The sequence below is a fragment of the Rhinopithecus roxellana genome, chromosome 7 (genome assembly GCF_007565055.1).
Source record: "Rhinopithecus roxellana isolate Shanxi Qingling chromosome 7, ASM756505v1, whole genome shotgun sequence".
NCBI classification, from domain to species: Eukaryota; Metazoa; Chordata; class Mammalia; order Primates; family Cercopithecidae; genus Rhinopithecus; species Rhinopithecus roxellana.
The window spans coordinates 66,107,763-66,134,482 of record NC_044555.1 but is presented as its reverse complement, the minus strand read 5'-3'; the positions used below and the strand labels follow the sequence as shown (position 1 = coordinate 66,134,482).

Sequence of the window (26,720 nt, the reverse complement as noted above, 5' to 3'; positions counted from 1 at the left end):
GGGTCCCCACCTCAACTCTGATCCTCCAGGAACTCAGCCCAGCTAATGCCTTCATTTCAGCTGTGTGACACCCTGAGCAGAGAACCAAGTCATGCTGTGCCCAGAATTCTGACCTACAAAACCATGAGCTAATAAACAGGTATTGTTTTTAGCCACTAAGTTTTGGATAATTTGTTGCATAGAAATAGAAAACTAACTTAAGCTATATTGGTTTTTATGGACTTAGCCTCAGAAGTCAACATGACATCACTTTTTTCATAGCCACAAGGCCACCCAAATTCAATGGAGGGTAGATAGACCCACTTCTCAAAGTTATACTTCAAGAAGAGCATAGGAGCTGGGTGCAGTGGCACACACCTATAGTTCCAGCTACTCAGGAGGCTGAGGTAAGAGGATTGCCTGAGCCCAGGAGTTTGAGACCAGCCTGAGCAACAGAGCAAGATCCCATCTCTAAAAATACTTTATTTATTTATTGATTGATTGATTCAGATCTGCTCTCACTCTGTCACCCAGGCTGGAGTGCAGTGGCACAATCACAGCTCACTGCAACCTCGACTTCCCAGGTTCAGGTGATCCTCCCACCTCAGCCACCCAAAGCATTGGGATTACAGGTGTGAGCCACTGTGCCCAGCCAAAAAAAAAAAATGCATATATGTATATATGTGTGTATACATATGTGTATATACATATATGTATATGTGTGTATATACATATGTATATATACATATAAGTATATGTGTGTATATACATATGTATATATACATATAAGTATATGTGCAGATACATGTGTGTACATATATGTGTACATATATCTGTATGTGTGTACATATATGTATGTGTGTACATTATATGTGTGTAATGTGTGTATTATATGTATATGTGTGTATATAATATATGTATATATGTGTATATATGTATATGTCTGTATATATGTATACATATATATGTATATACATGCATGTATATGTGTATATGCATGTATAGATGTGTATGTACATATATGTATTTATGTATATGTATATATGTGTACATTATATATGTGTATATAGGTATATGTATGCATATACATATATGTATATGTGTATATTATATATGTACATGTGTGTATATATTATATATGTGCATGTGTGTATATACTATATGTACATATGTGTATATAATATATATGTACATGTGTGTATACAATATATACATATATACACATATATGTGTGTGTGTATGTATATAGAGAGAGAGCGAGCATATAAGATAGGAAATATTGTGTCCACCTCTGGAAAATGCAATCTACCATATTACTTAACTTGAAGTCACATAATTATAGAAATTTGGAGTTGAAAGGATCTCATGGATTATCTGTAAAATGAGGATGATAGTGGTACCCACCTCACAGCAGTGTTGCAAAGTTTCAGCATGTTAATCCACAGTAAATGCTTATTATAGGGCTTAATATATAGTAAGTGCTCAGTGTATTTTAGCTGTTGTCATTATTATCATCCAGTCCATCCATCTCATTTTACAAAGGAGGCATGAGGCCTTGAGATCATGTCATCTGTCATGGTGACAGCGAATTCATGGGAAACCAGGATTAAGGTTTCCTATTTCTCACCTCACTCCTCTACACAAATTACTGTAACTTGTGATGTGTTTATGTCTTTACAACTATGTCGTTAAATTCCTTTAGGCCAGGGAAGAAATCACCAAATGAAATATTCCTTCTCCCTCCAAACCTTTCTAACATGTTGACTGGATGTGGCCCAAATTTAACAAGACAAGGCCTGCCCACCCAGAGGAGCACTTTAACAGAAATTTTAGAGAAATGGAGGTACAGACGATGTGTATGTAGCTTTCCTGGTAGACGCTTGGCTGTGCCTTTGTATAACATATGTGTCTACTAGACATTTGTTGATTGTTATAATCATGACAAATGGACCAGACTTACACTAGAAATAGAAGATAAGATATTATCTTGGAACTTGGACAGCAGTTGAAGGGCTACAAGGGTCTCCAGGGTTGATTGAGAAGATTCAGGGCTAGGATTGAGCAAAACTGTAGAGAATTTTACGTGTCTGAAGCAAAGGTAGTGACGAAACAGCTTTAGGATTAGAGAACATCAGTAATGTTGTCCAGCGATTACCTCTCCTCACAGCTAAATTAGTTCTGCTGTACAGTTCGCTGTGCTTAATAGATGAGACTGAACAGCTAAAGATTTTTCATTATTTCAAATAATATTTATCTGCTGTTAATGCTTTTGGCATTTCTACTCTTAGCGCTGCCTCACAAACGTGAAGCTGTCAGGTCCTATGTGACTCAATCACAAGACATGGCTGGCAAGTTTACTGTTATCTTTCAAAGGAAAATGCCAGGAGAAGACAAGCAAATACAACGATAGATTCATCCCTTTACCCAGTTGTGAAAAATGTGCGTCGCACTCTTTCTTCTAACCAAGGTTCTCGGTCACAGCTCCTGCGAAATCTTGCTTGATGGGAACGACCCTGGACCTACACAAATCTTCAGTGAGGTCCAGTGCAGCAGACCATAGAGGTGGCATGACTTAATTTTAATTGTTCTTTTTAACTTTTCATTTTGAAATAATTTCAAGCTGAGAAAACTTAGAAAAGTCTAAAACAGGTATAACAGAGAAACAAATGCTCAAAAGAGCTCCCATATACCCCTTACCTAGATGTACCAACTGTTAACATTTTGCAATATTTGCTTTACTCTTCTTTCTAGTGTAAGGGTATTGGTTTTTTGTTTTTGCTTTTGTTTTCTTCGAGACAGGGTCTCTCTGTGTCACCCAAGCTGGAGTACAGTGATGCAATCATGGCTTACAGCAGATTCAACTTCCTAGGCACAAGTGATCCTCCCATCTCAGCCTCCCAAGTAGCTGGGACTACACGTGTGCCACCATGCCCGGCGAATTTTTGTATTTTTTGTAGAGATGGGTTTTGCCATGTTGCTCAGGCTGGTCTTGAACTTCTGGGCTCAAGCCATCTGCCTGCTTTGGCAAAGTGCTGGGATTACAGGTGTGAACCACCACACCTGGCACTTAACAGTATTTCTTAAGAGCATCAGTGTGTATTTTCTCTTTTCTTTCTTTTCTTTTCTTTTTTTTTTTTTTTTTTTTTTGAGATGGAGTCTCTCTATGTCACCCAGGCTGGGGTGCAATGGCACAATCTTGGCTCACTGCAACCTCCACCTCCCAGGTTCAAGGCGATTCTCCTGCCTCAGCCTCCCAAATCTCCAGCTGGGATTACAGGTGCCTGCCACCATGCCCGGCTAATTTTTGTATTTTTAGTAGAGATGGGGTTTCACCATGTTGGCCAGGCTGGTCTCGAACTCCTGACTTCAGGTAATCCGCCCGCCTCAGCCTCCCAAAGTACTGGGATTACAGACATGAGCCACTGCGCCCGGCCTCAGTATGTATTTTCTAAACATATAGACTTTTGTAAACTTTCTTTTATATTATCACAATACACCCATCAAAATCAAGACATTCAACATTGATATAATACTATAATCTACAATCAGTATTCTTATTTGGCTAATTGTCTCAATAATATCCAATATAACAATTTTGTTTTTCTAGTCTAGGATCCAGACCAGGATTACACGTGACACTTAATTGTAATGTCACTTTAGTCTCCTTTAATCTAGACCAGGTCCTCTGCCTTTCTTTGGTATTCATGACCTTGACATTTGTTTTATTTTTTTGACAGTCTCGCTCTGTTGCCAAGGTTGGAATGCAGTGATGCGATGTCGGCTCACTGCAACCTCCACCTCCCAGATTCAAGTGATTCTCCTGAGTAGCTGGGATTACGGGTGTGTGCCACCAAGCCCAGCTAATTTTCATATTTTTAATAGAGATGGGGTTTCACCATGTTGGCCAGGCCGGTCTCTAACTCCTGACTTCAGGTGATCCGCCCGCCTTAGCCTCCCAAAGTGCTAGGATTACAGGCGTGAGCCACGGCTCCTGGCCGACCTTGACATTTTAGAAGAGTTCAAGCCTGCAATTTGGTAAATGCCCCTCAATTGGGGTTCATTCAATGTTTCCTCATGACTGCTTCTATGATCTGAGTGTGTTTGCCTTCCCCCAAAATTCGTAGGTTGGAACTTAACCAACCATCAAGGTGATATTAAGAAGTGGGGCCTTTGGGGAAGTGATTAAGTCATGAGGGCACCACCCTCATGGATGGAATTAGTGCGCTTATAAAAGAGCCCGAAGGAGCTTGTTCATCCCTTCCGCCATGTGACGACGCAGAAAGAAGGAGCCATCTATGAAGCAGACAATGAGCCCTCACCAGACACTAAATCTGCTGGCACCCTGATCTTGGACTTCCTGGCCTCCGGAACTATGAGTAGTACATTTCTGTTGTTTATAAATTTACCCAGTCTAAGGTATTTTGTAATTGCAGCCCAAATGGACTAAGACAGCTACCTTCAGGGTGTTCATTTTTGGCACGAACACCACAGCAATGACATGTCCCCAGGGCCTCACACTGGGAGGCATGTGATATCTGGTTATTAGTGATGTTAAGGTAGTGTTCACCAGGTTTCTCTGCTGCTAAGTTAGTATTTTTCCCTTTATAATTAATAAGTAATTTGTGCAGAGATACTTTGCGACTATGTAAATATCTATTTCCTCATTAAATATTTAACCTGCTAGTTTTAGCATACATCGATGATTCTTGTCTGAGTCAGTATCACTCTAATGATTGCAACATTATATTTTTTAAGGGATTTTCTGTGATTTAAAACAATAAAAATCAGAAATGTATTTCATTAAATTTGCCATGGAATGCTGGCCAACATTTACAAAAACATACCTGCTCTTGAATTATGGCTGTGAAACAAAACACTTAGGATTTGAGTATTTTATGAAATTTTTTTTTTTTTTTTTTTTTTTTTTGCCATATCCTGTACTGACTTCCTGGAATATTTGCTGTTAAATTCTACCAAAGGGAATAAATAGCATTGTGCCTCAAGAGAAGCTGAATGAATAAAACAATAGGCAGATACATTGGCTCGCTATTTTCAGATACTGCTGAAAGTAATTTTAGAGCCATCTGTGGCCCTGATTCTAATCTTTTGCCTTTTCATTGTTTTTCTCATGTGAATAAAATGGCTGAAGGCTGTATGGTTATCCAGCATCTTCCAGTAGCTACAAGAATGTTAGATTAAGTGTATTGTGTACCTCAGTTTCTCTAGCTATAAAATGCCCCTTGTCGTTGTAGTCTGCTCTTGGTCCCCCAGTACAATGAACTGATAGGAGGGAATGGGTTTTGTTCAGCCCCCATTGAACCACAGTTTCCTCCAATCTTTTGTTTCTCTGTCTTATTCCAGATTAAAGGGGACTACTGGCTGGGCGCGGTGGCCCAGGCCTGTAATCCCAGCATTCTGGGAGGCTGAGTGGGGAGGATTGGTTGAGCCCAGGGTGTCAAGACCAGTTTGGGTAACAAAGCGTGACCCCATCTCTACAAAAAATACAAAAATTAGGGCCAGGCATGGTGCCTCACTCCTGTAATCTCAGCACTTTGGGAGGCTGAGGCAAGGATTACTTGAGCTCAGGAGTTTGAGACCAGCCTGGGCAACATGGTGAAAACCCTGTCTCTACCAAAAATACAAAAAAATTAGCTGGGCATGGTGGCATGGGCCTGTGGTCCCAGCTACTGGGAGGCTGAGGTTGGAGGATCACTTGAGCCTGGGAGGCAGAGGTCACAGTAAGCTGAGATCATGCTACTGCACTCCAGCCTGGGTGACAGAGCAAGAACCTGTTTCAAAAGAATAAAATAAAATAATAAATAAAAAGACTTTTAAAAAACAACAAAAATTAGCTGGGCATGGTGGCACATGCCTGTAGTCCCAGCTACTGGGAGGCTGAGGTGGGAGGATCACTTGAGCCTGGGAGGTGGAGGCTGCAGTGAGCCATGATTGTGTCACTGCACTCCAGCCTGTGTGGCATATATGTATATGTGTGATATATACATATATGTGTATATGTATACATATGTGTATATGGATATATACATATACATACATCAGTCAGCATTCTAATATAAGGAATACCCTTCCTTCTCTCCCCATTTATTTACTTATCTACTTATTATCAATATGGTCTCATGGATTTCATTTTATTTAGTGGGTTATAATCTATTCATTTCATTCTATTCAGTGGGTTATAATCTATTACTGTCCTCTTAATTTTGATGCTGAAATTGGCCCAACTTTGGACAGTAGGAGCCCCTTGAAGCTGCCTCCTTTGACCTTCTGGCATTAAAACTATACAAAAAGGTCTACTCTTTGTAGTTGTGCTGTTTCCTCCCTTATTTGTTCCATTCTGTCTACTCCTACATCTTATAATTAACTTTATTGTTTTCTGGCGTATATTTCCCATGTTTCTCTTTACAAAAGTAAGAAGATACAGGTTGAGCATCCCAAATCTAAAGGCTGAAATCCAAAATGCTCCAAAATCCAAAACTTCTTGAGACATGACACATGAAGGAAATGCTTATTGAAGCAGTTCTGATTGTGGAATTTTAGATTGGGGATGCTCAACCAGATTCCAAAGTCCAAGAAAATCTGAAATATGGAACACATCTGGTCCTGAGCATTTCAGATAAGGGGTAGTCAACCTGTATATGCACGTTTCCTTATTTCCCATCTTACACAAACAGTAAGAACAGAATACTACTACTTTTTTCTTTTTCTTTCTTTTCTTTTTTTGAGACAGAGTCTCACTCCAGACAGGGTTGCCCAGGCTGGAGTGCAGTGGCATGATCTTGGCTCACTGCAGCCTCAACCTCCCGGGATCAAGTGATCCTCCCACCTCAGTCTCCTGGGTAGCTGGGACCACAGGCATGCACCATCACGCCCGGCTAATTTTTGTAGAGACAGGGTCTCCCAATGTTGTTCAGGCTGGTCTTGAACTCCTGGACTCAAGTGATCCTCCTGCCTCAGCCTCCCAAAGTGCTGAGATTACAGGCATGAGCCACCACGCCCAGCCAGTGGTATTCTTTCTAAAAATACATAACCTGAATTTAATCATGAGCAAACATCAAACAAACCAAAACTGAGGGATGTCCTATAAAATAACTGGCCAATACTTTTCAAAGGTGGACTGTGTCAGATGAAAGGAGACTAAGGAAACATGGTATCACAATGCGTGCTCCTGGACTGGACCCTGGTCTAGTAAAAGGGCATTAGCAGGACAACTAGCAAAATTTAACCAAAGTTTGTTCCTGTTGCTTGCAAGAAACTGGCTGGCACATATCAATGGCGCAATGCTGGGTCCAAGCAGAGTTCCTTGAGTTTAGTACTAAGATTGTAGTTTATATTTATTAAGCATTCACAAACTTTATTGTGTTCTCCTACTGAATGCTAATTTTTATAAACCTGGGGTATTACTACCCCCATTATATAGATTAAAAATGCTTATTCAGAGAGATTAAGGGATTTGCCCTAGATTGTTCAACTTGTAAGTGGTAAAGCAGTGAACTGAATTCACCTGTATGACTCTTGATGCATTTTACTCACAATGCTTTTTACTGATGGCCTTCCCCAACGACTGTATTTTCTGAAGAAACCACAGAATAGTCAGTCATTCTGTCATGAAAAGGCTAGAAAAAAACTACCTGTGCCCAAAAGTTAGAAGGCTTGATGCCACTGTATGACTGAGTTGGCATGATCATTGACCCTGGTTCCTACATGCAAAATTGTTGGTTTGATTGTCCATTAAAAAGTTAAATTTAGGCCAGGCGTGGTGGCTTATGCCTGTAATCCCAGCACTTTGGGAGGCTGAGGCAGGCAGATCACTTGAGGTCAGGAGTTCGAGACCAGCCTGGCCAATATGGTGAAACCCTGTCTCTACTAAAAATACAAAAATTAGCCAGGCATCGTGGCAGGTGCCTGTAATCCCAGCCACTTGGGAGGCTGAGGCAGGAGAATCACTTGAACCTGGGAGGCGGAGGTTGCAGTAAGCCGAGATCGTGCCACTGCACTCCAGCCTGGGTGACAGAGTGAGACTCTATCCCCCTAACAAAGTTAAGTTTAGGCTGGGTGTGCAGTGGCTCATGCCTGTAATCCCAACACTTTGGGAGGCTGAGGCTGGAGGATTGCTTGAGCCCAGGAGTTCAAGACTAGCCTGGGTAACATAGAGACCCCATCTCCACAAGAAATAAGCCAGGTGTGGTGGTACACGCCTGTGGTCCCATCTACTTGGGAGGCTGAGGTGGGAGGATAGTTTGAGCCCAGGAAGTTGATGCTGTAGAGCTGTGATTGCGTCACTGCACTCCAGCCAGGGCAACAGAGTGAGATTACAGTCTAAAAAAAAAAAAAAAAAAAAAAAAAAAAAAGGTACATTTACAGTTTCCATATTACTTGGTATCAGTGAAAATGGATTCAGATTATTCCTTCAAAAAAACACATAACTAAAGAAAATAAAAATCAATAGTATATTATTCCTAATAGAATTAGGCCATAAGCAATATCCGCATACGTAGAATCTCAGATATTTTATAAACCCGTAACAGTCCACCAATGAGATGTAAAGTGATTGGGTTTTCTCTTTGTCAGTGGAATCATCTGCCATGAGTCTGCCTTTTCTGCCTCTCACACAAATCGACACTGTGATTTATGTTCCTGAACAAATTAGACTTAATTTAAGAGCAAATCATCAGCAACAGGTATAATAATCTTGGCAGAACATTTATTTTAATGAATTGCTCTCTGCCTAACATAGATAGAAGGATGCTGATGCCATTTACCCTATACGGATTAGTGCTGTCATGTAATTAATTTTTTTTCTTCCCTTAGAACTTAAAAGTCTCATCAGTTTTAAATTACAAAGGCATTGGTTTATTTCATAATCATAACAATCTAACATCTCTGGCAATGTTTATATAAGAATGTTGTGAAAGACAAGTGGATTCTAATCACCCTGCAGCATGATAGGTTCCTGCTCCCTACACTTAGGCCATGTTGCATTCCATGGGGTCAGAGTGGGAACTGTTTTGGTGATAAACAGCTGAAAAACCCTCACCCCCATCACTCTGGTAGGAAGTAGGCATGGAAGAGTGATTTTAGAACAATGCAGTTTTTCTTCCCTGTGAAGCTGAGTATCAGTTTCCCTACAATTATTTATACTTCAATGAGAGGCAAAAAGAAAACCAACATTTCCTCCACTCTATGGAGGTTTGAAAGTGTAATTGTCAAGGGCATCTTGCAGTAAGTGACAACTAAATATACCCTACCTTCTCAAACCTGCCAAACTCAATGCTATTTATAAATAATTTGATGATCTTTGCAAAGAAGATGCAGAAACAGCTAATACTAAATACAAGGAAGGATCCCAGGGTCAGGGCTACAATGCTCGTACTAAAATAATCTTGCTATATAATTATGAAGTTAAAGATTCTGTTTTTTGAAAAAGAAAACAAATTGTTACCTTAAACCTTTACCTGAAACAGTCCTTCATATTCTAACCAATTAGTTGCTTATACATCTTTAAAAACGCTACAGAGCTGGGTGCAGTGGTACACACCTGTAATCCCAGCTACTGAGGAGGCTGAGGTGGGAGGATCACTGGAGGCCAGGATTTCAGCCTGGCAACATAGCAAGACTGGTCTCTAAAATGTTTTTAATTAAAAAAAAAAAAAAGCTATAGAAAAATGTAACCCTTTCCTACAAAAAGTATGAACTCATATATTTTATATAAATTCAGTAACAAGAATGGTAATTAAAATGCCTTCCTTACATTAGTACTAAATCTCAAGAGGCAGTGAGAATAAACAAGTGTAAAAGAAACAGCATGAAATCATCTGTACAACAAAACAGCCAATCCTGATGAAAGAAAAGCCTGTTTTGTTAGATTTTTACAATATAAAATAGATATAGTACTGCAATGACACAAATTTGGAATCATTATTAACTTTATTTGTCACTCTTGATAGACATTGGTCCACTCCAACACAAAAAGTAGAATTCACCCACTTCCACTTAATATTCTATAGAATGAAGTTGTACCACAAACCACAGTAACTTACATAGGGGGAAAAGTTACTGAAATAAAAATGTTTTATATTCATGCCTCAAAATGCCCCTGGGGGATTTTTGTGTGTATAATGAAAAGCATCTGTATACTCCACAAGGCTAGTTTCTTCTTAGATCAATGTAGTATTTTTAGTATCCATACTAGACCATGTAGGTCAACAAACTTGCAGAAGAGGGTTAAAAAACAGCTGTCCTCTGTCACTCAGATACAGTTCCAAAACTAAGCGATTATATAAGCACATCCATATTTTAGGGCCACTCTAAGTTAAAAACCTTTTCTCTTGTTTCAGAGTTATTTACATCAAATTAAGACATTTACAAATCGTTCATAGTATACAATAGCCCAAATATGATTTTCACCTATGCTGTGTAAAGAAGTTAAGCATTCATAAGTTTGTCTAATAAATTCAGTGCACTTTTTTCCATAATAACATGAGCTATTTTAAATGTTTTACATTTCTTTCAGTGCATATATCCAAATTCATTAAACATAATGAAATCATGTTATTAAATAGCTATATCATAGTATTCAAGCATATTAAGGAATCTATACCACAGTGGGACTCACGTCAATACTATAATTCACTCTAGAAAAACATTACAGGCACACACAAAATAGAGAACAAAATTTGATTTTTTTTTGTAAGCGTAAAGTATACTATCTACTTTAAAGCACACCAAAAGATATATTTTAACAAAACAGCCAATTTCCAACCCCCTTTTCTAATTCTGGCACAGGGAATGTTCAATCCATTCGAATCTTCTGGTTTGTCATCCTATAAATGATGCTATCATATCCAGGATCCATGTTCCAAATATTGTAAGAGGTGATAATCACAGCCAAGGCCAAGGCGATCATAATCCAAAGTACCATGTTGAAAACCACAGAATATTCAAAATTATACTTATATGCAAGGTTATAGGGACTTGCTGGGTTCTTCTACAATATAGAAAAGAAAGAAAAATCAAGAGGGAAGAATTTTAAGATAGGAAACTATCCCAGTCTAGTGGCTGTGATTCATTTGTCTAACAAACATTTCTTCATAAGTGGCATAACAGCTACTTATACTAAGAGGAAGCAAGAAGGAGCGCCTTCGTGGAGAAGACACTTGCACTGATGGTGGAAGTATAAACCGGTCCAAATGCTTGGGAAATTTTGACAATACCTAATAAAGTTGAAGGTGTGCATATCCTGTGATCCAGTAAGTCCATACGCTAGGAAAAATTTCTATATGTGTACCAAGAGACATGTATAAGAATATCATCAAAAAGGCCGGGCACAGTGGCTCATGCCTGTAATCTCAGTACTTCGGGAGGCCAAGGCGGGCAGATCACCTGACGTCAGGAGTTCCAGACCAGCCTGGCCAACATGGTAAAAACCCGTCTCTACTAAAAATATGAAATTATCCAGGCATGGCAGATGCCTGTAATCCCAGCTACTCAGGAGGCTGAGGCAGGAGAATTGCTTGAACCCGGCAGGTGGAGGTTGCAGTGAGCCAAGACCGTGCCATTGCACTCCAGCCTGGGCGACAAGAACAAAACTCTGTCTCAAAAAAAAAAAAAAAAAAAATCATCAAATGGATAATTGTGGTATATCCCTACAGCAGAATATGTAACAGTAAAATGATTGAACTACAGCTACATTTGTCCGCCTGAGTGAATCTTAAAAAGAATACTGAACAAAGAACACAGAAAAATACATGTAGTATGATTCCATTTATATAAAATTCAAATACAGGCAAAACCAAACAACACTGTTTAAGGACAAATACATATGCAGTCAATCTGTAAAGAAAAGCAAGGGATTAACATGATATCCAGGACAGCAGTTACCTCTGGATGAGGGAGGGTAGAGGGAGAAAATAGGGAGCTTCAAAGGAGCAAGCATTCTCTTAAGCTATTGATATGGTTTGGTTCTGTGTCCCCACCCAAATCTAATCCCCACGTGTCGAGAGAGGGACCTGGTGGGAGGTGACTGGATCATGGGGGCAGTTTCTCCCATACTGTTCTCATAATAGTGAGTTCTCATGAGATCTGATGGTTTAAAAGTGTGGCACTTTCTCTTTTGCCACCTTGTGAAAAAGGTGCCTGCCTCCCCTTCCCCTTCTGCCATGATTGCAAGTTTCCTGAGGCCTCCCCAGCCATGTGGAACTGTGAGTCAAGTAAACCTCTTTCCTTTATAAATTACCAAGTGTCAGGTAGTTCTTTATAGCCATGTGAAAATGGAGCTATAAAGTGTTATTATTTTTATTATTTAAATAGTATTAAATATATTATATACTTATGTATGTATGATCTACTTAACACTTTTTTTAAAATACAGAGCTGTGTAAAAACATTGTTTGGGAAACTGAATTCATTCTGACAAAGGCACAGTTTGGGAAATATCATTCATTCTGGCTAGATAATTTTAAAAGTAGGAACACAGCAGGAGATGAAGCTAGAAGCAGGGAAGCTACAGAAAATCTGACATAAGCCTCTGGGCAATAAGGAGTCATTGACAAGCTTTAGGCAGAAAGTGAGTGACATGATCAGGTTTATCTTAAAAAGATAACATTAAAATAAAAAATTAGCTGAGTGTGGTGGCTCAAGCCTATAGAACTGGCTACTCAGGAGGCTGAGGCAGGTGGATCACCTGAGCCCAGGAGTTTGAGGCTACAATGAGCTATGATTGCGCCACTGCACTCTGGCCGGGGACAGGGCGAGACCCTGTCTCAAAAAAAGAAAAGAAAAAAAGATAACTTTGATAACAATGTGTTGGATGGATTTGGGAGGAGCCAGCTGGGACGCAGAGAGACAGATGAGTCCAGACAAGTTAGGAGGCAGCAGCCAAATGAGGCGGGAGAAATGGGGGCAGGGTGCCTGGCAGTGAGGATGAAAAAGAAAATGTAACCGAGATCTATTTGTTCCTACAGCCCCAGCACCTGGCACGCTGTGAGTACTCAGTAAATGTTCCTTAAACTCCCAACTGTCTCCTTAAACTAATGGAAGAGAGTGATTTCAACTGTAGGAGAGAATGGGTACACAGACATGCATATTTACCTGTGGGGAGCTCAGAGCTAAGGCAAACATTAAAGGATTTCATGCCCATGAAGACCTCTTTGTTTCTTTCCTTTTTTTTTTTTTTTTTTATAAACAGGTTCTTATTCCTACCCATTTTAAGTGTACAAGTCAAGGAATTTTAGTGGTTTCATAGTCATCACCACAATCTAATTCTAGAACATTTCTATCACCCTAAAAAGAAATCTCATAGGCTGGGCAAGGTAACACACCTGTAATCCCAGCACTTTGGAGGCTGAGGTGAGCAGATCACTTGAGGCCAGGAGTTCAAGACCAGCCTGGCCAACATGGTGAAACCCCATTTCTACTAAAAGTACAAAAATTAGCCAGGCATGGTGGTGCACGCCTGTGATTCCAGCTACTCGGGAGGCTGAGGCAGGAGAATCACTTGAACCTGGGAGGTGGAGGTTGTGGTAAACTGAGATTGTGCTACTGCACTCCAGTCTAGGTGACAGAGTAAGATCCTATCTCCAAAAAAGAAAAAAAAAAGAATTATCTGGGAGGCATCCCCACTCTCAACACATGTGCTCACCACCCAGAGCCCAGGTGCCTTTCTGCTTCCCTTTGCTGGTGGGCAAAAATTTCCAGTCTACCCTCTCACTGAGGGCACAGCTCTTTCAGGGTCCCCAGCTTTATGTGGAGGTATCCATTCCCATCCCCAACACACAAGGCACCAAAGGACTCTTGGTGACCTAGCTGGCAAATATCCTTAGGGCAGCCTGCTTACCACATTCAGGTTCCTCTTCTTTTTTTTTTTTTTTTTTTTTTTTGAGACAGAGTCTCACTCTGTCACCCAGGCTGGAGTACAGTGGCATAATCTCGGCTCACTGCAACCTCCACCTCCCGGGTTCAAGTGATTTGTCTGCCTCAGACTCCTAAGTAGCTGGGACTACAGGCATGCGCCACCACGCCTGGCTAATTTTGTGTATTTTAAGTAGAGACGGGGTTTCACCATGTTGGCCAGGCTGGTCTCGAACTCCTAACCTCATGATCTGCCCGCCTCAGCCTCCCAAAGTGCTGGGATTACAGACGGGAGCCACTGCGCCCAGCCTCCTCTTCTTTATTTACTCTGTAAGAGAATTTCCCTTTCTTGTGAGCTGAACTACGTACTTTTTATTTTTATAATTTCTTCTTTTTTTTAATTTGAGATGGAGTCTCGCTGTGTCTCCCAGGCTAGAGTGCAGTGGTGCAATCTCGGCTCACTGCAACCTCCGCCTGATGGATACAAGTGATTCTCCTGCCTCAGTGTTCCAACTAGCTGGGATTACAGGTGCCTGCCACCACACCCGGGTAATTTTTGCATTTTTAGTAGAGACAGGGTTTGTTTCACCATGTTGCCCAGGCTGGTCTACAACTCCTGACCTCAGGTGTTCCACCTGCCTCAGCCTCCCAAAGTGCTGGGATAACAGGCGTGAGCCACCATACCTGGCCCAAACTATGTACTTTTTAAAAGGTCTTTTATTTCTAGATGTTGTATGGGGGAAATTTTGGGTGGTTGTCTAGATTGACATGCTGTCTGAAACAGAGGTCCTTCCATCCCCAATTTAATTTAGAAAGAAACAATCTCAAACCAGTAATCACTAGACTATCTCCAACAGGCACTGGCTTTGACCTTCTGACTCCAAGTCCCACACTGAGGTCAGTAAAACTGAGCAGGGTGGGGGCTGCAAATGGTTCTGAAGTGGAGGTGTATGTGATTGACTGGATATCTATCTGCTGCGAGTGATGCAGCCAGCCCTAAGCAATGTTCTCGACCGTAGGATATTATGGAGTATCTACACTACTCTTTCTCATCACCCTCCCTAGGTTCTGCTGCAGCTGTAAGTATATATGTATGTATGCAAATGTGCACATACATACACACACACAGGTATGTGTTTTACCATGGCCAGCAACCATGGTAATGCTTAATCCTGACCCTCTAAATGCTTAAAATCGAAGCAAGATCCATACCCAAAAAACTGTTGAAGTAAATCAAAATCATAAAGAGGTATACACAGAGGATCTCAGCAAGTAAGGGACTATGCCACAAAGACAATGTGCCTGCTAGAAAAGCAGAGCCCATAGGATGTGGGCACCACACCACTCCCACACACATTCACTTCTTTTTTTTTTTTCAAAACAGGGTCTTGCTATGTTTGCTCAGACTGGCCTCAAACTCCTCCCAAGCTAAAGCAATCCTCCCACCTCGGCCTCCTGAGGAGCTGCAATTACAGGTGTGCGCCACTGCACCTGGCGCCACATTAACTTCTGATGTCTCCTTGTGTGTACTGATATTTGAATTATAATCTTGGACAGATTTACTTTGATCCCTAACTAAAATTCTTGCATTATCTGATTATAACCCCAAAGAATTGATTATCACTGGCAAAACACACATACGTATGTGAACAAGAAGCTTATGTTTTAACTGAAATTGTTTTTCAGATTTACTGACTGCTCATTCATGTCACCCATAGGTGATATAGGACTTTGTATTTTTTTGTTTTTATAAAAAGTTAATTTTACAGTTTTAAAGCAGGATTTCAAAATATACTCACCGCTTGTTTTGCCTCAAGGATAGTCCTTGTCTTCCTAACAAGGGAGGTGTCAAATGACTTGACAGTGACTAACTCTACCACTGCATTCCCACCATAAAGATTGTACATGTCATCTGCAAACTGAAAGTTAGTTATTAACATTATTGGGAATCTCAAATATGTACTTTTTTCATTTTTAATTAACAAATTAAAATCATATATATTTATCACATCAACATATTGTTTTGAAATATGTACACATTGTGGAATGGCTTAAGTACACATTGGCTAATTAACATATGCATTACCTCACTACTTATCATTTTATGCAATGAGTCAAACACATACTTATTAAAATGATTTTTAAAGCTTTTGTGCAGCTACAAGAACAATGTACACTTACCTTCTGGCTCATGAAATATACTACATCTTAAAATAAGCAAGTATTAAAGGTTTTGATTATGCTCAACTATACAGAAAAGTGTTAAGCTTTAACATATATTCAAATGTTCAGAATAAAATTACTTTAAGAAGAGACTGAATTTGTCAGCATATAAATTGGAGGAAGGAAAGTTGGAAAGAGAAATGAAGAAATCTTCCTAAGTGGTCTCTGGTTAATCACAAACATCTATAAAAATTAAAATATGAAGCCTCACTGAAAGGATGCAGGTGAAGAACTTCAAGGGCAGAGGGGAACTAGCATTTATTATGCATCTACTAAGTGACTGGTACTGTGCTGGGTGTTCTACTTCAGTTATCTCATAGTGTTTAAGGGGTACAGAGTTTCAGTTGGGGAAGATGAAAAAGTTCTAGAAATAAAAGATATGACGGTTGTACAACATGTGAATGTACTAGTACTTAATAACACTGAACTGTACAATTAAAAATGGTTAAAATGGTAATTTTATGTTATATATATTTTACCACAAAAATTTTGTAAAGCTTTGTGTGAGATAACTTTTCCTAATGCTGTTCTTGCTAGCATTAGGAAGAAATATATCAATATACATTTTTGACCCTACTCCATCCTTGGCCAATATAATTAGAGGAACCCCAAAAAAGGCAAGTAAGAGCTCAATCAACAGTGTTTGAAACAGCAGATTTTTCTATTAAGAGGCTAAAAGTGAAATGGTCATACTCCAGCCTCTCATGTCTCATTGATATTTACCTTTTGCAAAGCGTCAACAAGGATATTAGAAGCATCTCTGAATTGTTCAGAGTCTTCCCCGTAACGCTTCCCAATTTCATCCAAACCTGCCAGCTCCAGTGAATATAAATCAGGAGAATGATCCTTGGCTAGATGCTTATGACGAGACAGCTTAGGAGAACAAACAAACAAAAAAAGGTAGTGGATAAAGTAAGATGAAAGATGTCAAACACAGTCAGTTAAAGTTTTATGCCTAAACTAGGCTAAACTAAACCATACCAGTGTACTACAACATGCAAATAGTCTAAAATGGTGGCAAAAGAAACTGGTTTAAATAAGCGTTTCTGATAAATCCAACACGAATCTCATGTTTAGGAGCAGTACAAGACTCCTTGGATATTTAATAAAAGCTTTCAACAAAATTCCTCAGTTTTAAAAACTCAGGTATGGGCCATGGTATGAAAGAACAGATGGCTGGACCAGTTTGATCTGAGGAATGCACTACACTTCCAGACTCCCTGAACCAACACCTGTTGAAAAAGTTTGGAAAACAACTTCAGAAGACAACAAACAGGTAAGAATTTCTATTTCAGTAACAAGGATGATTTTTAAAAAATCATTCACCAAAAAAATACCCTTCAGACGGATTTTGTCCCTTCTTGACTGGACTGACAGCATTATTAGTCCAAACTATTATTTCTATTTTAGGCCCAAAGATATAGATAGGAATTAAGTCTGACAAGAAATCAGCAGCCAAGTTAGGACTATGGCCAGGGTGTTCTTACACCCAGGCTTGTGTTCTTGGAAGATATGCTGTCTCTCCCTAAAAAGCAGAAATGCAAAATAATTTGACTATAACATGGATGTATTCAAAATTCCCAATACTGCCACTAATTTTTGAATTTTCATGGGATCATAAATCTAGGGCATACTTAATCAAACTTTTCAACTGCCTTTATTATCATTCAAGGATTCTCTAGAAACCAAAATAAATGGAACTGAAAAATTAGAGCAGCCTACTTACCAAGCTTGAAATATCATGTAGCACTTGCAGTTCAGAAAGAAAGAGCAGGTCAACCTTCAGAGAGCCCAAAAAAAAGAGCATTCTTTCAAATGTGCACCAGAGATCTTTATTTGCCATTTATCAAGTAAGGCACAGGATATTACAAATGATGATGATATAAGTGAATTTATATAATTATCTTCCATTTGGTATGTTTGCTTCAATTGAAAATGCATATAAAACATTATTTCCTAACAAAAAGGTGATGGCCATTCCCTAGCACAGTGACTGCCACTCAATAGCTATATTTTTGACAAAACCATGATAAAGCATTCAAGTTCTCCAGTGGTTTTCCTTCAAAGCATCGGGATATCCTGGCACTCTGCAATGAGATCCTACCATTGGCCCAGTTTGCTCACTTCCCTTGAATAGTTTCCACATCAGAGAATAAAAGATGATGGCCCTGGTCATCCACAGCAAATAAAGAGGGGAAGCCACCACAAAAGTGGCATGCCACATGGTTAAGAGGGCGCATGAGCAGATGGAGAAGCTGAAGGACAGGAGGCAAAAGTAGAGGTGGCTCCCTCCACTGCAATGTCCAGAATGAATGAGAAAAATGTGGCAACACATCAGCAGAAGCAGTGAACAATGGCTCCCAAGTTACCAGATCCACACAGCTCCACCAGTCACCAAGTAGATCTATGACCTCTGGCTTGTTTGAATTAATAGGTGGCAACCCTCGTGCTAAAATGTGATGTTATTTACCACAGCTCAACTCACAAAAAGGATCCGTTTATTCATGAGAGTCATAAGAAAATTACATTAAAGAAGAATCTACCCCAGCAGTAAATGTGCACAATTTTTCATTTTCTAAAATATCAAAATTTCCAAAATTTCAAGTAGGAAGGAATGGGAGGGCCAGACGCAATGGCTCATGCCTGTGATCCCAGCACTTTGGGAGGCCGAGACAGGATTGCTAGAGGCCAGGAGTTCGAGACCAGCCTGGACAACAGAGTGAGACCCTGTCTCTATTTTTTAAAAAAAGGGAAATTAATGATATTCATATATTCATTGAATAAGTGCACTTACTTCATTGTTCCTACTCAGAGAATTGAGGGGGAGTGAACTTAGAACAGAGTTTTCTTGAAACAGGCGATTATGGAGCTGGCGTAAGGTGACTGAAAGGTCTTCAAACACTGAGTTTGCCTTCCCTACCATATACACTCTCTGTAAGAAGAATAGAAAATTTTAAGTTGCTCACACTCTACAGATTAGTTCCAATACACAGAGGTATGACAACATTGTTCATAAATTAGTTTTAAATTTTCATAATAAAATACATTTCATAATTTCCAAATAATAAAAGCTTATTTTTTAAAATGTCTTAAATAAAAACATTATCACTTACTTCCTCACTGGGAGCCAACTGCAAAACAACAGGAGTTTCCTCAGAAAATAAGGAGTGAATGGAATTTGCAACACTGTCAAGACTAAAAGGAACTGCCTGAAATTTAAGAGTAAGAATGCAATTATTATGTGAACCAAAGTGGGAAGAAAAATCATTCATTTGAATGGTATTTAAAAAGAAGGCTTAAACTTTTTTCCAGCACTTTCTATGGAAATTTAGAAACCCAAAATCATTTCCAAACAAGCTCTTTTGAAGGCACAGAAGATTAAACAGCCCCCTGGTAGGCCGAGTCTGTATCTCCCAATGTGCCTCAGAGGAAAATAACTTAAACCTGATGGACACAACACTATACCTAGCACAAACCATTTTCTGGTGATCATTCATGTATTTGAAGTAGCGATACATTTGGTTTCAATACTGACTAAATGTGCCACGATTAATGCGTATTCCACAATAAAGTATTTAACTTGCATTTAAGAGAAGGTTAGAGGAATCTTAGTATTGAATTTAACTGAAATAAAAATGGAATTCATCTTTCATTTCAAAATTTTAAAAATGTTTAATGAGATTTAACATTTGTCTTCAGATAGCCTAAAGACTCTTGGTTAACGTGTTAAGTATGTCGCAAGGTTTTTGAAGCCTTTATCTTAGGACATGTTGATATTATTAGATTGAAATAACCAATTGTGATAAGACCTACTTTTTTTCTTCAATTTTTTTATTAAAGTGCAAAATACATATAATATAGTATACAAATCTTGGGGTAACAGCTCAACAAATGTTTACAAATGCATGCACTCAGGTAGCCCAGCCAGACCGACACAGAACACTATCAGTGCCCTCGAAGTACTACCTCCACCCTCAAGGGTAATGAAAATTCTGACTTCTATTTCCATTAGATTTGTTTTGCACTACATGATTTAAAAAAATAAATTAGTTATTTTTCCCCTCAAAAAATTATTTCATTCCCAGTATTACTGTATTAAAAGAAGGAATACAGTCATGTTTTTGTTTTAATGGAGATTTCTTATGTTGATCTTTCGTTCAGTAGTTCCCTTACTACTTAAAGATTCATGTTTACAAGTAGCAAAGTAACGCTAATGTGGTACAGGCAGAAATCAATGTGATTATGTCTTACTGATAAAATCCCAGCATCACTTATTTTTTATTTATTTATTTATTTATTTTGAGACAGAGTCTTGCTCTGTTCCCCAGGCTGGAGTATAGTGGCGTGATCTTGGCTCACTGCAGCCTCCGCCTCCCAGGTACAAGTGATTCTCCTGCCTCAGCCTCCTGAGTAGCTGCGATTACAGGCACGCACCACCACATGTGGCTAATTTTTGTATTTTTAGTAGAGATGGGGTTTCACCAAGTTGGCCAGGCTAGTCTCAAACTCCTGGCCTCATGTGATCTGCCTGCCTTGACCTCTCAAAGTGCTGGGATTACAGGTATGAGCCACCAGGCCCGGCCCCAACATCAATATTAAGTGATCAATTTTATGATTCTGTGAAATGAAATAATTTTTTTCTCTTACTCAAGATGCTTATTAACTCTTCCCCAAATTCTCTTAAAATGAGTTAATGAGTAAGTGAAGAGGGGGAAGAGAGTTCAAAGTTGCAAAAGCATACTGTTAGCAGCCGTCCTGAATCAGCTAGAGGTGCTTTCCTTTAGCGATCATACAGTTTACCTCCTCAGGCTGTGAGGGGAATACATGAGTAAATGATGCAAATTTTCCAGCCTCACTTCACTTAGTGAAATGGCGCTTGGTTCAGGAAAGTTGAAGATTAGGTACCATGTCCATAGAGATCAAATTGAAGCAGCTCATGAATCAGATGAACATCAATGAAGGAAAATAAATAATTATATAGGCAGCTAAGCTCAAAAAGTAAAAAGCTTGGTTGCTTATAATACCGAATAATGGTTTTCTCTCACTGTATTATAAGGAGATGCATATCTCTTCTCATATTTCTGTACCTGTATGACTTGAAATTCTAACAAAAACAGCTAGCTAATCAAATGGAAGCTTCGTTAAATGGAATTCTAAGATACTCTGATTTTTATGTTTTGTGGGGTTTGCCCCTGAATCCTTTATCTCATTTACCATCTTCTGCTAGGAAAAGTATTGAGCAGCCAACCAGGGCCAAACAATAAAATGAGCTCCTTGCACAGCACAGCTTCTTCTCATGTAAAATGAGGCTAGTCTGTTATTAAATCTTTATTTCTGGATTACATGCTAATAAAAATCTCAAAATGGCATTTTGGATTTTTATATATTTATTTTGAAGAAAATCTTCTGCAATGATTTTCACAGAAATCACATAATAAACGACTTAAATGCTCCCTGTGAAATAATCTGCCTTTTGATCTGTATTGTTCCCTTCCTTCTACTTTATGTGTATTTACTCTGAAGTTCTTCTGCTTTCTTTAGCTCATTAATTTCCATTCTTAGACAAGCTAAATTGTCTAAAACATGAATTTAAGCTATAAACTTCTCTTTTCTTACCACGTTAGCTACACCTCCCAATTTTGTAAATAAATGGTACATTCATTGTTACTCAGTTCCAAATAATTTAGAAAGTTCCAGTGATCTCCTCCTCAACCCATGAATTATTTAGGAGTGCATCTATTCCAACTATCTTTTCTTGTTGACTTTTTTTGTTTTTACCATCTCTAAATAAGACACTTAAATTAAATCTCCTGATTTTTCAATTTTAGGCCTTATCTATTTACTATCCATTATAGAAAATGAGGCTTTAGCTCTCTCACATCACCAACCACACTGCCCCACCCCCGAACCATCCATGCTCTCCACTTCTGTTTCTATCTCCCCACTCTCCCAATAGTTACATCAAAATTTTCACTGGATCAGCATCATTTCATTATTATGACAATGTAAATAATACTCAACTTAGCTCATACTACACAATCACTGCATTTTCCTTGCTTTCCTTCTACTTTCATTCCTTTGTAATGACAGTGTCTTTTTTCTCCCTGATAGCTTTTAAGATTTTCCATTTCCTTGATGACTCTTCAATTTCACTGTATCCAGGTGTGGATCTGGCTTTTGCCTACTGGATGTTCCATATGCTTTAAATTTGAGGAGTTGTATCTTTTGTTTATTACTATTTCCAAATACTTTCATTTTATTTTTTAACTGACAAACAGTAACTGTATATATTTATGGGGTACAACGTCATGTTTTGTCATAAGTTTACAAAGTGGACTGATTAAATCAGGCTAATGAACAAATCCATCACCTCACATACTTATCTTTTTTTGTGGTAAAAGTATCTAAAATCTACTCCTTTAGCAGTTTTGAAATATACACTGCATTATTATTTAATACAGTCACCATTCTGTGCAACAGATCACTAAAGCATGATCCAGCAAGCCCACTTCTGTGTATATATATCCAAAGCAATTGAAGTCAGGATGCTGAAGAGATAACTGCACTCCCATGTTCACTGCAGCACTATTTAGAATTTCTAAGATATGGATGAAAGCAACGTTGGTGTCCATAATCAAACAAATGGATAAAAGAAAATGTGCAACTGGATGCAGTGGCTCACGCCTGTAATTCCAGCACTTTGGGAGGCTGAGGTGGGTGGATCACCTGAACTCAGGAGTTTGAGACCAGCCTGGCCAACATGATCAAACTTCATCTCTACTAAAAATACAAAAAATTAGCTGGACGTGGTGGCGTGCACCTGTAATTCCAGCTACTCAGGAGGCTGAGGCACCAGAATCCCTTGAATCCAGGAGGCAGAAGTTGCAGTGAGATGATATCACCCCACTGCACTCCAGCCTGGGCGACAGAGCAAGATTCTGTCTCAAAAAAAAGAAAAAAGCAGAAAGAAGAAAATGTGTGTTGGGAACAAGCCCCCCAAAATCTGGCCATAAACTGGCCTCAAAACTGGCTATAAACAAAATCTCTGCAGCACTGTGACATGTTCATAATGGCCCTAACACCCAAGCTGGAAGGTTGTCGGTTTACAGGAATGAGGGCAAGGAACACCTGGCCCACCCAGGGCGGAAAACCGCTTAAAGGCATTCTTAAGCCACAAACAATAGCATGAGCGATCTGTGTCTTAAGGGCATGTTCCTGCTGCAGTTAACTAGCCCAACCTATTCCTTTAATTCGGCTCATCCTTCATTTTCCATAAGGGACACTTTTAGTTAATTTAATATCTATAGAAACAACGCTAATGACTGGTTTACTGTTAATAAATATGTGGGTAAATCTCTGTTTGGGGCTGTCAGCTCTGAAGGCTGTGAGATCCCTGATTTCCCACTTCACACCTCTGTATTTCTGTGTGTGTGTCTTTAATTCCTCTAGTGCCGCTGGCTTAGGGTCTCCCACTGAGCTGGTCTGGGCAAGTGGCGTCCATCTTGGGGGCTCGAATCCAGGTCGAAGGGTCGCCGGAGCGATGGTTGGAATGGAAAACGAGCTGGAGGACACCCGAATACTCTTAAAGCAATCTCTGTGGTGAGTAAGAAGGAGAGCTCGGAAGCATCAGGGTAACAATGGGACAGGTGTGCGGTCTGGTTCATTTCACCTTGGAACTTTTTCACACTGATGAGGAAGAATAAGAGTATAGCGAAGTAACAGAAGAGGTTACAGAGCATGTTTATTCACCAGCTAAAACTAAAGCAGCAAAGGAAGGAGATACATCTCTACCCTTTTGCACTCCCTCCTTATTATTTTGAAGAAAATGACCCCCCAGATCTTTCTTTTCCAGAGGACACTGTGCGAAAAGTAGTTGCCCCAGTGACTGTTCGAGCAGCGCCTCGAGCGACCACTCTTAGTTCTATTCGGGCAGGGATTCAGCAAGCTAGACAAGAGGGTGATTTAGAGGCTTGGCAGTTCCCTGTTAGAATACACCCCCCAGATCAAGAGGGAAATACTACAGCTACATTTGAGCCTTTTCTTTTTAAATTACTCAAAGAATTAAAACAAGCAATTAGTCACTATGGACCAGGTTCTCCATTTGTAATGGGACTGTTAAAGAATGTTACTATTTCCAGTCGGATGATTCCTACTGACTGGGATGCTCTTACTCGAGCTTGTCTAACTCCTGCTCAGTTCTTACAATTTAAAACTTGGTGGGCAGATGAAGCTTCCATTCAGGCTGCTCGCAATGCCCAGGCGCAACCTCAAATTAATGTAACTGCAGACCAACTTTTGGGTGTTGGCGGCTGGGCTGGTTTAGATGCACAACTGGTCATGCAGGATGATGCCACAGAACAGCTTAGAGGAGTATGCATTAGAGCTTGGGAAAAAAAATCACTTCAGGTGGAGAACAATACCCTTCCTTTAGTGCTATAAAACAGGGACCCAGAGAACCATATGTTGATTTTATAGCTCGGTTACAGGAGTCTCTTAAAAAGATGATTGCAGATTCGGCTGCTCAGGATATAGTGTTGCAGTTATTAGCTTTCGACAATGCTAATCCCGATTGCCAGGCTGCTCTGCGACCTATCAGAGGGAAAGCACATTTAGTTGATTATATCAAGGCCTGTGATGGTATCGGAGGTAATCTGCTTAAAGCTACCTTGTTGGCACAGGCAATGGCAGGACTGAGAGTGGATAAAGGAAATACTCCATTTCCTGGAGCTTGTTTTAACTGTGGGAAACATGGTCATACTAAAAAAGAATGTAGAAAAAATCAGCGAGTCAGGCCGCCAGATAGGGGAAAAAAAACCTGCTGATCCTAAAATATGTCCAAAATGTAAAAAAGGAAAACACTGGGCTAGTCAGTGTCACTCTAAGTTTGATAAAGAAGGGAACCCGATTTTGGGAAACACCATGAGGGGCCCATCCCGGGCCCCGTTCTAAACCAGGGCATTTCCAGCTCAGGACATTCCCTCACCCCTATACAATGTCTGTCCCTTGCCACAGCTGATAGTGCCACAGTAGATTTATGCTGCACAAAAGCTGTGAGCCTTCTGCCTGGGGAACCCCTGCAAAAGGTCCCAACAGGAGTCTGTGGACCCTTGCCGGCAGGGACAATAGGATTACTTTTAGGAAGGTCTAGTTTGAGTTTAAAAGGAGTACAAATACATACAGGAGTCATTGATTCAGATTACAATGGGGAAATTCAAATTGTTGTATCTACTCCTATTCCCTGGAAAGCAGAGCCAGGAGAGCGCATAGCACAGCTCCTGATTGTGCCATATGTGGGGATGGGAAAAAGTGAAATTAAACTAACAGGAGGATTTGGAAGCACAAATAAACAAGGCAAAGCAGCTTATTGGGTAAATCAAATTACTGATAAACGTCCTACCTTTGAAATAACTACTCAAGGAAAGAAATTTGAAGGTTTGGTAGATACAGGAGCGGACATTTCAATCATTTCTCTACACCACTGGCCGTCCACGTGGCCAATTCAACCCGCTCAATTTAACATAGTTGGAGTTGGTAAAGCCGCTGAAGTATATCAAAGTAGTTATATTTTGCATTGTGAGGGGCCCGATGGACAACCTGGGACTATTCAAGCAATTATAACTTCTGTACCTATAAATTTATGGGGAAGAGATTTATTACAACAACGGGGAGTACAAGCTCTAATTCCAGAACAATTATATAGCCCTCAAAATCAACATACAATGCATGAAATGGGGTATGTCCCTGGTATGGGACTAAAAAAAAAATTGCAAGGTTTGAAAGAACCGCTTTAAGCGGAAAAACAAAGTTCTTGCCAAAGATTAGGAAGTAATTTTCGATGGCGGCCACTGTTAAGCCTCCAGAACCTATACCTTTAAAATGGTTAACAGATTAGCCAATTTGGATAGAACAATGGCCGCTAAGTAAAGAAAAACTGGAGGCTTTAGAGAAATTAGTTGCTGAACAATTAGAAAATGGGCACATGCTCCAACATTTTCTCCTTGGAATTCTCCAGTTTTCGCAATTAAGAAAAAAATCAGGAAAATGGAGAATATTAACTGACTTAAGAGTCATCAATTCAGTTATACAACTAATGGGAGCATTACAGCCAGGATTGCCTTCTCCTGCTATAGTTCCAAAAAATTGGCCTTTAATAGTCATAGATTTAAAAGACTGTTTCTTTACTATCCCTTTAGCTGAGCAAGACTGTGAACGGTTTGCATTTATAATTCCTGCAGTAAACAACCTGCAGCCTGCTAAGGGCTATCATTGGAAAGTGTTGCCAAAGGGCATGTTAAACAGTCCGACTATTTGCCAGATGTATGTGGGGCAAGCAATTGAACCTACTCATAAAAAATTTTCAGTGTTACATTATTCACTATATGGATGATATACTTTGTGCTGCCCCCACTCGAGAAATATTACTCCAATGTTATGATCAGTTGCAAAATTCAATTTCTCGTGCTGGTTTAATTATAGCTCCTGACAAAATTCAGACTACTCCTCCTTACTCCCACTTGGGGACCCTAGTAAATGATACTACCATTGTGCCACAGAAAGTAAATATACGTAGGGATCAAATAAAAACATTAAATGACTTTCAAAAATTACTAGGGGATATTAATTAATTACTAGGGGATATGACCTGCTCTAGG

The 26,720-nt window shown here is 39.6% G+C and overlaps 1 protein-coding gene across 1 annotated transcript in view; it reads right to left on the bottom strand.

The window, feature by feature from the left end:
• Window positions 1-9,905: 9,905 nt before the first annotated feature.
• The window catches only part of ATP6AP2 (ATPase H+ transporting accessory protein 2), a 33,157-nt gene continuing 16,342 nt past the window's right edge, over window positions 9,906-26,720 (bottom strand). Inside the window, exons 4-9 of the mRNA XM_010363181.2 lie at window positions 19,182-19,277; window positions 18,863-19,000; window positions 17,795-17,848; window positions 16,792-16,941; window positions 15,645-15,764; window positions 9,906-10,984 (exon numbers count right to left, since the gene is read on the bottom strand). Coding sequence (XP_010361483.1) covers window positions 10,790-10,984; window positions 15,645-15,764; window positions 16,792-16,941; window positions 17,795-17,848; window positions 18,863-19,000; window positions 19,182-19,277 — 753 coding nt within the window. The 3' untranslated portion in view covers window positions 9,906-10,789. The remainder of the gene's footprint in view (window positions 10,985-15,644; window positions 15,765-16,791; window positions 16,942-17,794; window positions 17,849-18,862; window positions 19,001-19,181; window positions 19,278-26,720) is intronic.